At 40.2% G+C, this 14,590-nt stretch overlaps 1 protein-coding gene across 8 annotated transcripts in view; it reads right to left on the bottom strand.

The window, feature by feature from the left end:
* TMEM71 (transmembrane protein 71) overlaps positions 1–11,153 on the bottom strand; it is a 47,856-nt gene extending 36,703 nt beyond the window's left edge. The window contains exons 1-3 of one of the 8 annotated variants that reach the window (XM_082363782.1): positions 4,688–11,149; positions 3,206–4,261; positions 1,929–1,989 (exon numbers count right to left, since the gene is read on the bottom strand). In XM_082363782.1, the coding sequence (XP_082219908.1) occupies positions 1,929–1,989; positions 3,206–3,251 (107 nt within the window). In that variant the 5' untranslated portion in view covers positions 3,252–4,261; positions 4,688–11,149. Of the gene's footprint in view, positions 1–1,928; positions 1,990–3,205 lie in introns of all 8 variants that reach the window. The other 7 variants (XM_082363781.1, XM_082363783.1, XM_082363787.1 and 4 more) reach the window with 7 other exon arrangements.
* Positions 11,154–14,590: the final 3,437 nt, after the last annotated feature.

Below are 14,590 nucleotides of genomic sequence, written 5' to 3'. Positions count from 1 at the left end.
CAAAAACCACATTTCCAGTCACTGTGAAGGAAAACCACCTCTTTGCATTCCTGGCTACCAATTACTTCTGCACCCCTGAGACTGTCTCTCTTAAACTTCTGACTTTCATCTCTTTACCTGCGAGACAACTGAGCTACAGCACATTTAGTCTTTCTTTCTGTTTTGAACACTTTGATGAAAACTTAGGGCTAATCAGTTTCTTCACCATATGATACCCCTCATCCTTGGATGGAAAAAATTGCAAAGCAGCCTACCTGGGATGTTGGAAGCTCAGAGCCTCCTCCACCCGACCCTTACTTCAAATAACCCTCTGAATGCTATATCCTTACTCTTGTCACTCTAATAGATAAATCATAACTACACAACCACCAGACATATATGAATTATAGGAGAACATGCAGTCAGAGAGATCTTTTTGGCTTTTGCCAATTTCCCTCAGGTCAACCACACAAATGATTGCATAGCTACCGTCCCTGATTTGCTATCCAGGGAAGTCTTCTACTTAGTTGGGTGAATCTGTATATGTCTTAGGTTTGAAAAACAATCACATGTCTATATGGTTGAAAGGCAACCTCATGCCTCATGCTTTACTGAAATTCTGAAAAATTTTTTAAGTTTAAAGCTTATTCATACTGTATGTAAAATAGATAACCAACAAGGACCTACTGTATAACACAGGGAGCAATATCAATATTTTGTGATAACCTATAAGGGAAAAGAGTCTGCAAAAGAATATATATATATATTCTGAATATATATAACTGAATCACTTTGCTGTACACCTGAAACTAACACAACATTGTAAATCAACTATACTTCAATAAAAAATTTAAAAAATTAAAAAAATAAACTGGTGCCATCAAAGAAAAAACCTATTCACAATTATTACATGCACTAAAGTTAGCAAAATACTATTTTAAATGGATAATATTTATGGAAAACTTACTACGAGCCTGGCCCATACTTCATACTTAATCTGCTTTTCACAAACCTCCCTGAAAGCATTATTATAAGATAAGTATTATTATCTTTATAGTACAGCAGGAAGAAAAAAAATGAGATGCAGAAGGGCAAATAAATTGGGTATTTTATACAGCTAGTAAGTGGCAGAGTTAAGATTTGAACCCTGGTCTTTCTGACTCTAAAGCATGTGCTCTTTCCACGTGACCTGCTTGTTCATCTTTGGCTGATGCATTTGATAGTAGTAGGAGGCCTAGAATTTACAAAAAGGGACAGGTTCTAATATCAAAGCATGATCCCTTTATACCACGGGCACGTTTCACAAAATGCTAGAGGAAACATTGGCTGATGCCTGTGTGATGAATAAAAGACAGACAGAGAAGCAGAAAAAAAGAAAAGAAAAGAAAAAGTAAGGAATGAAAAGAAAAGAGACTTCACTGCAGAACTTGAACAAAATGGTAGATTCTACAAGTTTTAGTGGAGCGTGACATTTGGCTGGCTTGTGCACTGGTCTAGACCCTTGTGGCCCTTGTAAAGTGAGACAGTAAAAGCATATTTAAGAGAACATCAATTTGAGAAAAAGTAACCATGCATTGGTATTTGGTAGTTTCTCCACTCACCAAACAAACAAACCATTCACGTTTGCCCACACACTCACCTCCCTCCCTCCCAAACTCCATTATTAGGTTAGGCAAGTTTGCAATTTGTATGTGCATGGGACTGGAAATACATCTCCATACCGAAACTGGATGAAACCTAAAACTAATATATATATCCCGCACTACGTGGCTTGCGGGATCTTAGTTCCCTGACCAGGGATTGAATCCCAGGCCACAGCAGTGAAAGAGCCGATTACTAACCACTGGACTGCCAGGGATTTTCCAATATTTTTAAGCCAAGAATACAACAAAATAATGCATACAGAAAGAATATGATTGATTTTTCTTGCGAAAAGCCCCATGGAATACCTTGGGAAAATGCATGGGGGAGACAGCTCTGCAGTGTATTCTTTCTCAGACCGGGAAGAATCTGCATAAGTAAATGAGAGAGAAGTACAAATTTATCACACTGCATCAACATGCATGATTGCGAACAGTGGAGGGTGTGAATAGCTGACGTTCCAGCCTTAGCTGAGATTCCAACTGGTGCAGCCATCCAATGAATCAGGACGAGCACAACTTGTCACCAGGCCTCTACGGGCAGCAAGACATAATCTAGGGGCTTCTATCTTCTGTCTCTTCTCTCACTCAACACTCCTTGAGAGGTTCCTTAGTTCGGATGAGGCAATAATATGCCATTAGCATCAAACTGACTCATGAAAAGGAGGAAGAAAACATCTTACGTGAAGCTGTCCTAAACCCGAATCAATTACCCAATGTTCTGGTTATTTTAGCTTACTCAGTCATTTGAGGAATTCAATCATCTGCCTAGATTCTCTCTCATTAGTGCATTTGAAGGCACTTCTATTACAAAATAATGAGCAGAAGACGAGTGGTGGAAAAAAATAAAGTTTTGTTTTATATAAATGATTTTCCAATGTATGACGCCTGTGAGTATTCTTAATTAAAAAATAGATCATGCATTCATTCATGTTCCAGTTTAACCAAAGGCATGGCAACAGATTTCAACTGGGGAGAGTTGTAGTTGATTAACATTCTAAACTCTAAAGCAGCATTTTATATTACATAGTAATGGTGTGAATACTTCTAATAGACAGGTTCAGTGAAACTTGGTTCCATTACTGTCAATAAATATCTAAGACAAAGAAAGGAGTTTAGACTTTCAGATTGGGTTGGTGGATTTGAAGGAGAAAATTGTAGGAGTGTGAGGGAGGGTGGAAGCAGGGTTTGGGGAGAAAATAACAAGAGGAAGGAAGAAATTTGAAACCACTACCGTTTGAACAACGCCCACATTTTCTGCAAGTAGCTATCAAAATCATTCGGTATTTTTTTACAGACCAACCGTTTTGCATCTTAATAGTAACTGATAAACAATCCCCTTTCACATTTATGCACAGGCATCAAAAAATGGCGATTTTTTTTTTTCCTACTAAAAGGAAAAATACCACATTTCTCTCAAGGAAAGAAATGAAGTCAAAATCATTGCCAAAGTGAACACTGGCATTTAAGAAGCACAAGCTACTGACAGATGGTTAATGGTATGAGTATCAGCAAAATCAAAGCAAGGAAATTGCTAAAAGAAGTCTAATCGTTCAAAAGATAATTGCACAGAGCAGTTCTCCTACATTTACTTGCTACTGGTGTTGACATCAGTTGAGATATTCGGTTCATCTTGGGAAGGCTGCTTGTTCAAACTTCACAGATTTTCTGCAGAAGACATTAAAAAAAGGTGGATTACGTATTAAAAATAGAAAGATGATGCCAAAACAGATGGCATCTACTAATTGCACTAGTCAGATTTGTTTACTGAAAGAGTACAGAGATAAATGGGATTGAAGGCAGGGTTGAAGGTCCACTGAGGTTGTGTCTGCCTCTACGATTTTAGATTACATTTTCCATTGTCTTGCTCAGTGCATCTAAATAATCTTTTTCTCTAAATAAGCACAACATTTTATTCAGGAAAACTAGACTTACAAAGGTTGACTTGTAATCAAAATAAAATAATAAAAATTAATTATTTGATTAAGAAATCAGAAAAAAAAGATTGGTTCTAGAACCCTCTAAATAGATGTATTTGTATTTTCATCATCCAACACACATCAACTTCATTATCAAGTTCAAACAATGCTAGGGGATTGGTGTCCAACACCCAACACTTCAAACCATTGACAGGTAGTTACGGAGAGGGCTGGTGGTCTTTTCCAGTTGCTACCACCCTGGACATTTCTAAGTAGCATAAGTAGTATTGCACTAAAAATAGTATGTCACTGGGCAGATTTCAAAACTCAGTGCTCCTGAACATATAATTTACTTTCTCAGTTACAAATTAAACACATATCCAAGTGTGTAGTTTAGGTAAACTTTGATCACTTACCATTCATGACATAGATCTACTTTCCAATGACTATTAAACTTTGTGTACATTACTATCCTAGTAGCATAGTAAGGTAAGACTAAATTCTTTTCTGATTCATCACCTCTATCCACGTTTTTCAAATGTGATAACTAGTAATGGATTGTTTTCGTAGCTGTCACACGTTAAAACAAACCCAAGTAATTCTATAGCTTCAAATTGATTCTTTCAATAAACTATACACAAAACCTGTTAGACAATATAGATCCTACCTTACAGAGACCTTACGAGAAATCGGGAGAACTTTCTGGCATTCCTTGGAAGATCTCTAAGTCAAAGCAGACATTCATAGATTTTAATGGTTTGGAATATAAAATAATATTGTTTGCTCTATAACATACTAGTAGGTCACTTGTCCTTTCACTTTTTGTCCAGCCCAAATTATCCTATGTTAGTTACTCCCAATCATCAAGTTTAATTTTAAGCCAACAAGTTGCATAGCAGAAAGCAAGGTCTTACTGCTACATCTTACAAATAGTTGTAACAGGCTACAGTTAACTCATAGTTAATCAAGTATTAGTAACACTGAAAGAGACTTCAGTTGCAGCTCTAAGACTTTTCAAGAAACAGATCGCATCTACCAGTTCCACCAAAGCAACTCATCTGTCCTGAAAAATAATCTGCCCATACATATTCCTTCCAAAGAAAGTTCCCAGTCCCTTCTTCCAATGGATAAATAACCAAAAAAAATGACTGAAATATGAAGTTTCCTGTGGTTGAGAGCGGAGAAATCCAGGACTTAGCAGTTCTTCAGCTGAAAATAGCGTCAGCATATCAACAGGTGCAGAAGTCTGTTAAGAAAGGAAAATCCCACCTTGTCCTCTTCCTAAAAGATGGCTGCACACGTTGCCCTGTGCAGGCCGTTGCAGAGAAATTTTGTCTTCAGCAGCCTCTTGTTCTTTTGGCTGTTTCCTAGAATAGAAGAGCTTGTAGTTCTTGGGAAAGGCAGCCTACAACTGCTCTTGTTTTCTTTTAAAAACAGCCTGCGTAACCATTCTGCTGAGAGGCAGAATGAGGTCACACTTCCTGTGGGGCTCATGTCAGCGGCATTCACGCTGAGGAACATGGTGAAGATGAAAGCTGTCTCCTGGACCAGCAGTGGGGGTTGAATCAGACCAGCTGGATACGTCACAGTCACTGGAGGGTTGCTCTTCTGAGCTAACTTGTCACCCCAGCTGTGAGAACATAAGGAAAACTTTCAGAGAAGCAACACCTCTTGCTTATCATCTTCTGGCTATTTTCAGTATGAGTGTAGTACATAGTAGTGCTTTGTCCAAATCATTACTGGTGATCATGCACTGATGCTATTAAATTGAGAATATTATCAAATACCAGAGCTTGATCTTCTGAAAATGTCTGCAGCGCCAGTAGGTTGATCCACCAAAGGTTGGACTTTCCAAGGAACTCTGTGAGTGGCATTCAAAATTTTATATTTATATGTTTGTAGAGCTAAAGAGCTGGATGCTATTGTTGGGTCCCTACAAATCTCTGCTATTGTCAGTGATAAAAGAAATAGATATTCCAGCAACACCGAGATGCATTGGGTAATGGAGAGTCACACAGACTGAGATTCAAACCCTGTCTGCCATACTAGCTGTGACCTCAGATTTATGACTTAACCTCTTTGAGTTGTAACTTTCTCAGTTATAAATTTAATGGCTTGGCGCATTAAATGAGACAAAAATAATGAGAATTGAGTCCTTAGCTCAGATGTGCAAGATGGATTCCTTATTTGTTTTCTGTAAATCAACTTCCCTTCTGAGGCACCAGTGGTCAGGCTGGCAGAAAAGTTAATCTCATTCTTTCTTGGGGTTTCCTTTCCCCCTGAGGTTATGGCCAAAGGCAGGGAGGGTCCTCTGTAGAACACCCCCAGGCAAGGGAAGCTGTTAGGAGGCGAACCCATCTAGTCTGTGGTAGGCAGTTTTTAAAGATGGCCCTCAAGGATCCTCACGGAATTCCCTCCCCTTGAGTGTGGGCTGAAGCTAATAATTTGCTTCTCCTAAATAGAATAAGACAACAGATGATGGGTTGCCACCACTATGATTAGGTCACAAAAGATGGCGGCATCTGTCTTGCTGGGCTCTCTGTAACCTTCTGGGCTTACACACTTGGATGGAGCAAGCTGTCATGTTGGAGAAGCACATGTGGCAAGGATCTGAAAGTTGTCTCAAAAGCCAGTGAGGAACTGTGGTCCTGAGTCTATAAGCCAAGAATGCAGCCAACAACCACTGTGAGCTTGAAAGTAGGACAGTGGTTGTCAGGGGCTGGGAGGAGGGGGAAACAGGGGAGTGTACAGGTCAAAGGATACAAAGTTTCAGTTATGAAAGATGAATAAGTCCTAGAGATCTACTGAACAGCATAATACCTGAGGTAGCAATAGAGACTCTGCATTTTTAACCAGCTCCAGGTGAAAACGCTGCTGGTCCAGGGACTGTTTTTTGATGGGCAGGATGCTAGTGAATGCATTTTGGACAATACTAATATAACTTGGTGCGTGTGATGAATTAATTTAAAAATACTATAAGCAATAAATAAACACACCTGCATCCTTACTTAAATCCTTCAAGCACTCTTGATCTCCCTTCCTACCTAAGCCTCACCCACCTCTGGTATTCTGTGTTCCATCAACTGGCATCGACTTCCATTCTACTGCTCGGGTCAGGAAACTAGGAGGAATCAACACTATCCCCTCTGTAGCCCTTGAATGAGACACACTCTCCATCTCCGCTGTCAGCTCTGGAGCTCCAGAGGCCACCTTCTCTTGTCTGGACTTCGGTACCAACTTTCTGTCACCGGCCTCTCTCCAATATATTCTCCAAGCCACAGCCAGAATGATCTCTGCTGTGTAAATATCTGATTATGTTGCTTCTCTGATTAAATCCTTCAGTGGCTTGCCTTTGCTCCTCTCTCAGATCAAAATCTCTTGTAATACCTACAAGGTCCTGTGGGGTCCAGTCCTACCTATTTTCCAGCTTTTTCCCTTTCCTCACCACACCCCATCTTTGTAGAATTCAACCACTGTGGCTATTTTTTCAGGTTCTCCAGCTTGGTCCTACCTCAAGCTTTTTGAACACGCTATTTCCAATGCCCCTGGCCATCTCCTTCCCCAGCCTCTGTCTCTCCTGTTCATCTTTTAGGTGCAAATAGTTCTTTCCCTGAGCAGCCTCTCTGACCTCCCAGATCAGGTTCTAGGTCTCACAGCTGACTGTACTTTTCCTTTGGAACATGTATCACAATTGCGGTAAATGGACCAGGTTTTTATTGATATTTATCTCTCATGCTATATTGTGAGCTTTGGGAGAATAGGAACCATGATTTTCTAGTTTGGTATTGTGGTTTCTATGTTTGGCATCGTGTCTGGTGCACAGTAGGCACTTAATAATGAATGAGTAGGATTTGACACCTTCTAAGTCTGGCTGGGCTCTTTGCCACATAGCACAGAACTTTATGGGGGCCAGAAGGAGATATATGGGCCAATGCCTGGAAAGACTAATGATCTTAGTCTTAGAAGGAGATGGAGGCCAGCCATTGTATCACAATTATGCTATAGTAAAAGTCAAAGCCCAAATCTTAGTGGCTTGTAGCAATAATCAGGTACTGTCCCACGTGGTGGCTTTATGTGTCAATGTGGGTAAGCTGACCATATGTCCCAGAATTCCTTTCTTTGTATGTCCCTGGTTAGGATGGGCCACAAGTGCAGTTAGTGCAAGAGTTGGAAGGTGAGAATGCATCAGGAGCCATGGTGGTCCTTGGAAGGTCCATGTGGCTCAGGCTTCGTTGCCACTCCTACAAATGTTTACAGATCTGCTGGCTCACTGCATGGAGTGGGCCCAAAGCTCCAGCCCCTGGGGGATTGCTTCGTTCAGCTTCCCAAATCCTGGTCCAGAAGTGAGTGTGTCTCCACAGCAGGGCATCCGCAGCCATGAAGTTGGAGGTTTAGAGATGGGAAGAGGCCAACGTGGGTTTCAGTGATAGACAGAGTCATGTTCCAGCTGGTTCTTCAGGGATTCCAGTGGTCCCCACTCACCCCACTTCCTTTGATCCTGAGCAACTGTCCTACAATGTCAGGTTCAGCACCCCTGGAACAGCCAAATAGACTGAAACTCTCTCGCCAGTGTCTAAAATTGTCTAAGATTCTCCTCTCCCTCAAAAACCTAACACGGAGAAACTATAAAAATAGAATATGTATATCTAACATAATTTCAGAGGGTCTGGAACACTCTTGGTTCACAGCCTGGCCCCCATACACAGAGTGCAAGTAGACACCAAAGAAAGAGGCAGAGAACTCCAGGTTGGTATGTGGTAGGTTGAATAAACAAGGGAACTTACCTGTGAGGCTTGTCTTGGGCGCTGCAAGACGAGTAGATCTCTGCACGCACCTGCCTGAATCTCCAAAGTTTATATAGAGGTTTTAACGGGGTTCAGTCACGTATTCAGTCAAGATGGTCCCAACAACATCTTACTCTCTCAGGGCTGCATCCTTGAAAATGGCTCCCACTGCTGGAACAGCAGGCAGAACAAACATTCCCAAGACAGGGGGGAGGATGAGCAGCCTCCCATTAGCCAGGTCCAGCCCACAGGTCACCCTTTGGTCACGTCCTCTCCATGACCTCCTCCAGCAACCGGGCATTCCCTGTAGCAACTTTATAAGCAAACAGTAAGTAGCATGATTTTTCTTCCTATTGTGAGGATGATCAGTTGCGTATGTTTACACTGTTCATTTCGGTAACTCACATCATTCTGCTAGCCAACTGCCTGATCAGTGGTAAACAAGGGCAATAGGGTTTTTTTTTTTCAACATATATTTAATCACACTGCATTTTCACAGACTTTGTATTGTCACCAAAAGAAGATTCTTTCCCTTCTAAAAGCAATTCTCTTAAATAGCAATAATAATTATATCTGCAAAAGTAAAATAAAGTCATCTAAGATTCAACGCTTACTTTAAAAAATTACATATTCTACATCATTCCTGGTGGTTCTGCTTCTTTGCTTGAATCTGACCAACACACCTTGCCCTATGTTGGCTGCAAGTTGGCTATAGCTCTGTCCTTCATGCCTTTATTCCAGAAGCCAGGCTGGAAGATCAGCCCCTATGAGGGACATGTCTTTCTCAACGCAGAGAGAGAACAAAAGAGCCGGCAGAAGTACGTAAAGCCTCTCAAAACTTCTTTTCAGGGCTGGCATCTGAAATTTCCACTCATACTTTATTGGTCAAAGAGGATCGTGTGGCCAAGCTCAAAGTCAGTAGGGTAAGGACACATCTCCATGGGGAGGCACTGCAAGTCACAGGGCGATGAGTGGAGACGGGAGCAGACGTATGCAGAGAGGCAAGGGAATAACTTGAAATAATTATGTAGTTTGCAGTCCTCCATCTCTGTCATAAATATGTACTTCCCTCTCTCACTTTCAAAAATGCTGAGAGGATGTATTTCCACAGAGGATACCCTCCAGTGCCATTCAATCATGGCAACAGATTTCAAATCTAGAGTCTTGTAATATTTCTATATTGATTCCTTTTGACATGGAGACTTTTGAACCACCTTGCTCCCTACACCCAACATTCGATACTGGAAGAGGGACAGAATAATTTCCACCCAAACTTTCCTGTTTAGAAAGGGGCATAATGGCAGACACACAGCAGTGGCTGTTCCATGGAAATTCTGTAACTGAATGGTCAGACATTGCAAGAGTCCTACACCCTGTGGATGGAAAATGCTCCTGATAAGGCCCTGATTCTGCTCCCCGGGTGGGGCAACCCAGGCAATTGTTTTGTGGCTCCTGCTTCACCCTCTGGAAAGTAAAATTCACTCCTTTTCCTTACTCTCCTTGGCTACCTCTGGAGATAAGAGAATATGCTTTCCTTGGCAGCCGAGCAACTTTCTCAGCCTACTTTCGTTCCTGGAAGTTGGAAAGTGGAAGAGGTCCTTTGAAGCTTTAAATTGTCATCATCTCTTTGATACCAAGCTAGTACCTCTTTGGCTGGACAGTCTATCAAAAACGTAGTCAACTGTTTTTTATTTATTTGATTCCTGTCAACTCCCTGTGCCAATGTCCTTACCTATAATTCTTTTGAGACATATGCATCTCTCTTTTTAATTGCTGGCACCTTGAATTTGTCAGACTACCCGTTTCTTGGGTATTTGTCCTGTGTCATATGCATAATTTATGGACACTGTCTTGGAAGATCTTTCAAATTGTTTGGTTTTGTGAGTAATAGATGCTGTCGGCAATATGAATTGTGATAAGATTATAAGACCAGAATGCCAATAGGGGGTTATTTTGCCTGTAGGTACTATGGGGGTAGGGATGGGGATTTACATATAAATATTTGGAGAGCATGATAATTCAGTTGTGAGTGATACACTAAGAAAAGACAAAGAAATCAGAAAAATGGCCAGCCAGGATAGATCTGGATTTAATTAAACTGGTTCACTTTAATTCCCTTGTAATAATACTAGAGTATCACATGTTCAGATGGTGATAGAAGAATGAAATCTCTAATGATTTCTTCTGATTTTCAGAGCTTACAGTTCAACACAGATTCATCACAATACTTTTATTATTTGCCTTTACATTCATTCATTTTTTAAGAAGTTTTCATTGAAGTATAGTTGGTTTACGATATTGTGTTAGTTTCATCTATACAGCAAAGTGAATCAGTTATACATATACATATATCAACTCTTTTTTTAGATTCATTCTCCATACAGGTCATTACAGAGTATTGAGTAGGGTTCCCTGTGCTATACAGTAGGTGCTTATTAGTTATTTATTTTTTATATATAGTAGTGTGTATATGTCAATCCCAGTCTCCCAATTTATCCCTCCCCCTCTTACCCCCTGGTAACCATAAGTTTGTATTCTGAATCTGTGACTCTATTTCTGTTTTGTAGATAAGTTCACTTGTACCCTTTTTTTGGTTCCACATATAAGCGACATCATATGGTATTTGTCTTTAACTGATGTTCTCAAACTTCCTTTGTTGCTAATGTGTCTTTTTAGGATTTGTACAATAATTCTTGCAAGTAGTCTCTTAAAAATGCTCTAGGTATGTCCTTACTGTGTGCTCAGAGTTCATATTCTAATTGCAGTGGGAATACCTTTTTTAAAGAGAGAGAGAGAGAGATGGAGAGAGACAAGGGACAGACTGAGAAACTGCGGAGCGGGGGGGGGGCAGTTTTTAGAGGAGGAGGATCGAGAGAGACTGATTAGTTAGTGAAAACCCGGTAATAAAGTCTTAATAAAAGCTTGCATTCTTGGCAGCAAGAGCAGCGTCTTACTCATCTCCGTAAGCCCCAGCAGCAAACACAGGACTTGAAGCAAAGTAAGTCTTCAGAAAAATGTGTGGTTTCATGGAATCACAGTGAGTGAAACTGGGAGTACCCTCAGAGATTACAGCAACTAGGTATAAGGGTCCCTGGGAAAGGTGGAAAAGGTACATTTGGAAACACCTGGCATTTGTACCTCAATTATCATTTGCAAAACACATACAGCTGGTTCTTTCTAATTTAATCCTCATTACAGCTCTGTGAAGTAGATTTAAGATTCTCACTTACTTGTGAGGAAATGAAAATCAGAGAAGTGTCTAGACCTCAACCACTCTGGTGATGGTGTCAGGTCTAACATCCAATTCCTGGTCTTTTTCCAAATCCCTGGCTCTCATACGCTTTCTATTTTAAGTTGCCATTAAAAAACAACAGCAAGAAATAAGGTAATGGATTTGATTTCCTTCAAATTTATAGTCTCCTATGATCTGCATGATACCCATAGTTCTGAAAATAAATAAATAAATAAAAAGGAAAGAAAATAAAGAAAATCAAAGGATGTTTACCCTTGTCTTGGGGAAACTGACTCTCTTGAATGTTTTGCAAACTACAAATGAGGAAGTAATCCAATACCTGACCACGAAGTTGGATTGTCTCAGTATTTTTTTTACTAAGGCAGAACGGGCGGACTGTGGCAATGCATGTGCTAACAAGTTCTCTGCCCCAGTCCAGCCCTCTCCCCTCCCCCACGGGGAGAACTCTCTTTCATCTGAGTGTCTGGCAGTTACCTTGGAGATGTTGGTATTGTTTTCTGGTCCTGACCAAAAGGACAGACACTTAGTTAAATTGCAAGTGACCAGTTAGAGCACATATCCTAACCCTGCATATTCCTGCATGCTGACGCTTACACTGTATAAGGATGACCTATTAGTGTGCTGGTCTGCTCGACTACACTGTTAAGTGCCTTATGATCAGGAAATAAGATTTTTCATCCTTATGCTCCTTGGGCCTAGCACTGAACTTGGCACATTGCAGATGTTCAATAAATGCTGTGGGAAAGAATTGGAAGTAGAATGCTGTTTTTTATTTGTCAGAACTTGAATCAAAACTATAAAGAGTATGCATCAACAGATGAGTGGATAAAGAAGATGTGGTACATATGGAATGGAATATAATGGACTACCACTCAGCCATAAAAAAGAATGAAATTTTGCCATTTGCAGCAACATGGGTGGACTTGGTATTATGCTAAGTGAAATAAGTCAGACAGAGATAGACAAATACCGTATGATATCACTTATATGTGGAATCCAAAAAATACAAGAACTAGTGAATATAACAAAAAAGAAGCAGACTCAGAGATATAGAGAACAAACCAGTGGTTACCAGTGGGGAGAGAGAACGGGGAGGGACAATATAAGGGTAAGGATTAAGAGTTATAAACAGGTGTAAAATAAGCTGCAAGACTATAATGTGCAACATGGGGAATATAGCCAATATTTTATGATAACTATAAATGGAGTATAACCTTTAAAAATTGTGAATCACTATATTGTACCCCTGTAACTTATTTAATATTGTACATCAACTATACGTCAATTAAAAAAACCTGTAAAGAACCATAGGGAAATAATTTTGGAGTCTGTATAGAATCTTATTTGAAGCTTACTCATCCTTCAAAGCGTATTTCAAATGCCACTTCCTCTATGCAGTCTTCCTTGATTTGCTGAGTCAGAATGAGCACAGTCCTATAGTATCTCTATTTCAAAATGATTCATATTTAGCTTCATACTGTACTTGGTTGTTTCTGTATCCACCTCCTCATCACAGCAAGTTCCCTTAGCTTTGGTTGCCTCATTTTGTTTTTCTTCCTGTTCTCTCACTCTGCATCACCCAGTTTCTAGTATTAAGCAGAACATCAACAAAAGTTTGTTGAGTGATTAAGCAAGTACCTGAAAGATAAAAGAATGAGTGCACGCAGGCATGCTGTCTGCCATGTTTGAGAATGCCACTGAATTGCGGCTAGCTCCATTCACAAGGAAAATAATGGTCACTAAGAGGTTAAAAGTGTTCACTATTTGGTTAACTGTCAATTTGTATACTTGCTATGTTCTGTTGCCTACCTTCTCTTCCCCCAGTTTTAACAATCCCCAGCAGAGCGTTCTACATTACAGAGATTTGCCTGTAAAAGCAAATACCTAAGTAATTAGGAATATGAATGTTAGGTCAAACTCTTACTAGATTTGTCTCTCATTTGGCTTGGTTTTCTATCTTTGCAAACCAAGAAGAGTAATCTCAATTTCATTGAATGGTTATAAATTGTCATTTGGAGTTACAGTCAGTATAAGCCAGTTGCAATGAATATTAGTTGTTTTTGTTGTCTGGCTCCCATTTTCTTTCAAGTAACAGCACCTCAATTTTCTTTAAAAGACCCACTTATTCCCATCTCTCAGTCCCTGAGGTTGGGGCCGGTCTCCACTTCCACCTGCCCGATTGGGGATTGGACCCAGGTTCAAGACACATCAGTATAAGTCATTCCCACAGCCACCATGCTTGGTTCAGAATTGGGCACCTGACAATTTAGGCCAATGAGAGAATGACTTCTAGGACTTGTTTCTACGTTCATCAGGATGTTGCAGTGACGAGTCTGAAGTTGTTGGGGGCCTGGATGTGGATCCCAAGAATCAAGCCAACCCATAGGAAGCAGAGTGAAAGATGTTATCATTTGATCCCTGAATCAGAAGGCGAAATATACCTCATCCGTTTTTAATTCCACAAACATAAATTCCATTTATGCTTAAGCCTGTTTGCATTTAATTTCAGTCCCATACAATCACAAGACTCCTAACACACTGCAGGTCTGAAACTTCCGTGTACATAGGAGTGATTTAGGATGGCTTTTAAAATACAGGTTTCTGGTCTCTAAGACCAAGATACAGGTTAGGGCCCATGAACTTGCATTTTAACAAACAGCCTGGGTGCATCTAATGCAGATGATTGATGGACCAATGCTTGAGAAACACTGAGAGAGTTCATGGAAGTGATCACAGTAAACAACAATAACCAGAATCAGAGGAGTTTCGAAGTATCAACATAGTAGCTGAAAGTAAAGAGCCCATCCTTTGTTCCAGTATCACAAACGGGAAAATCCACTGGGGAATTAGGAGTTGATTTCATATTCAATGGGAAATATAATACTTTAGGAATGTGAACAGAATGCTGTGTGTGAACATATGAGAGAAATAATATCTCCTTGTCACGTTCATACCTGGCCTAGGAGCTTAACTGCCAGAGATTAATTCTGGAACAACTATCACTTCTGGTCAGTT

Source organism: Balaenoptera borealis (genome assembly GCF_965194805.1).
Source record: "Balaenoptera borealis genome assembly, chromosome: 17".
NCBI classification, from domain to species: Eukaryota; Metazoa; Chordata; class Mammalia; order Artiodactyla; family Balaenopteridae; genus Balaenoptera; species Balaenoptera borealis.
The sequence above is the reverse complement of the archived record's forward strand: the minus strand, read 5'-3'. Positions and strand labels throughout refer to the sequence as shown.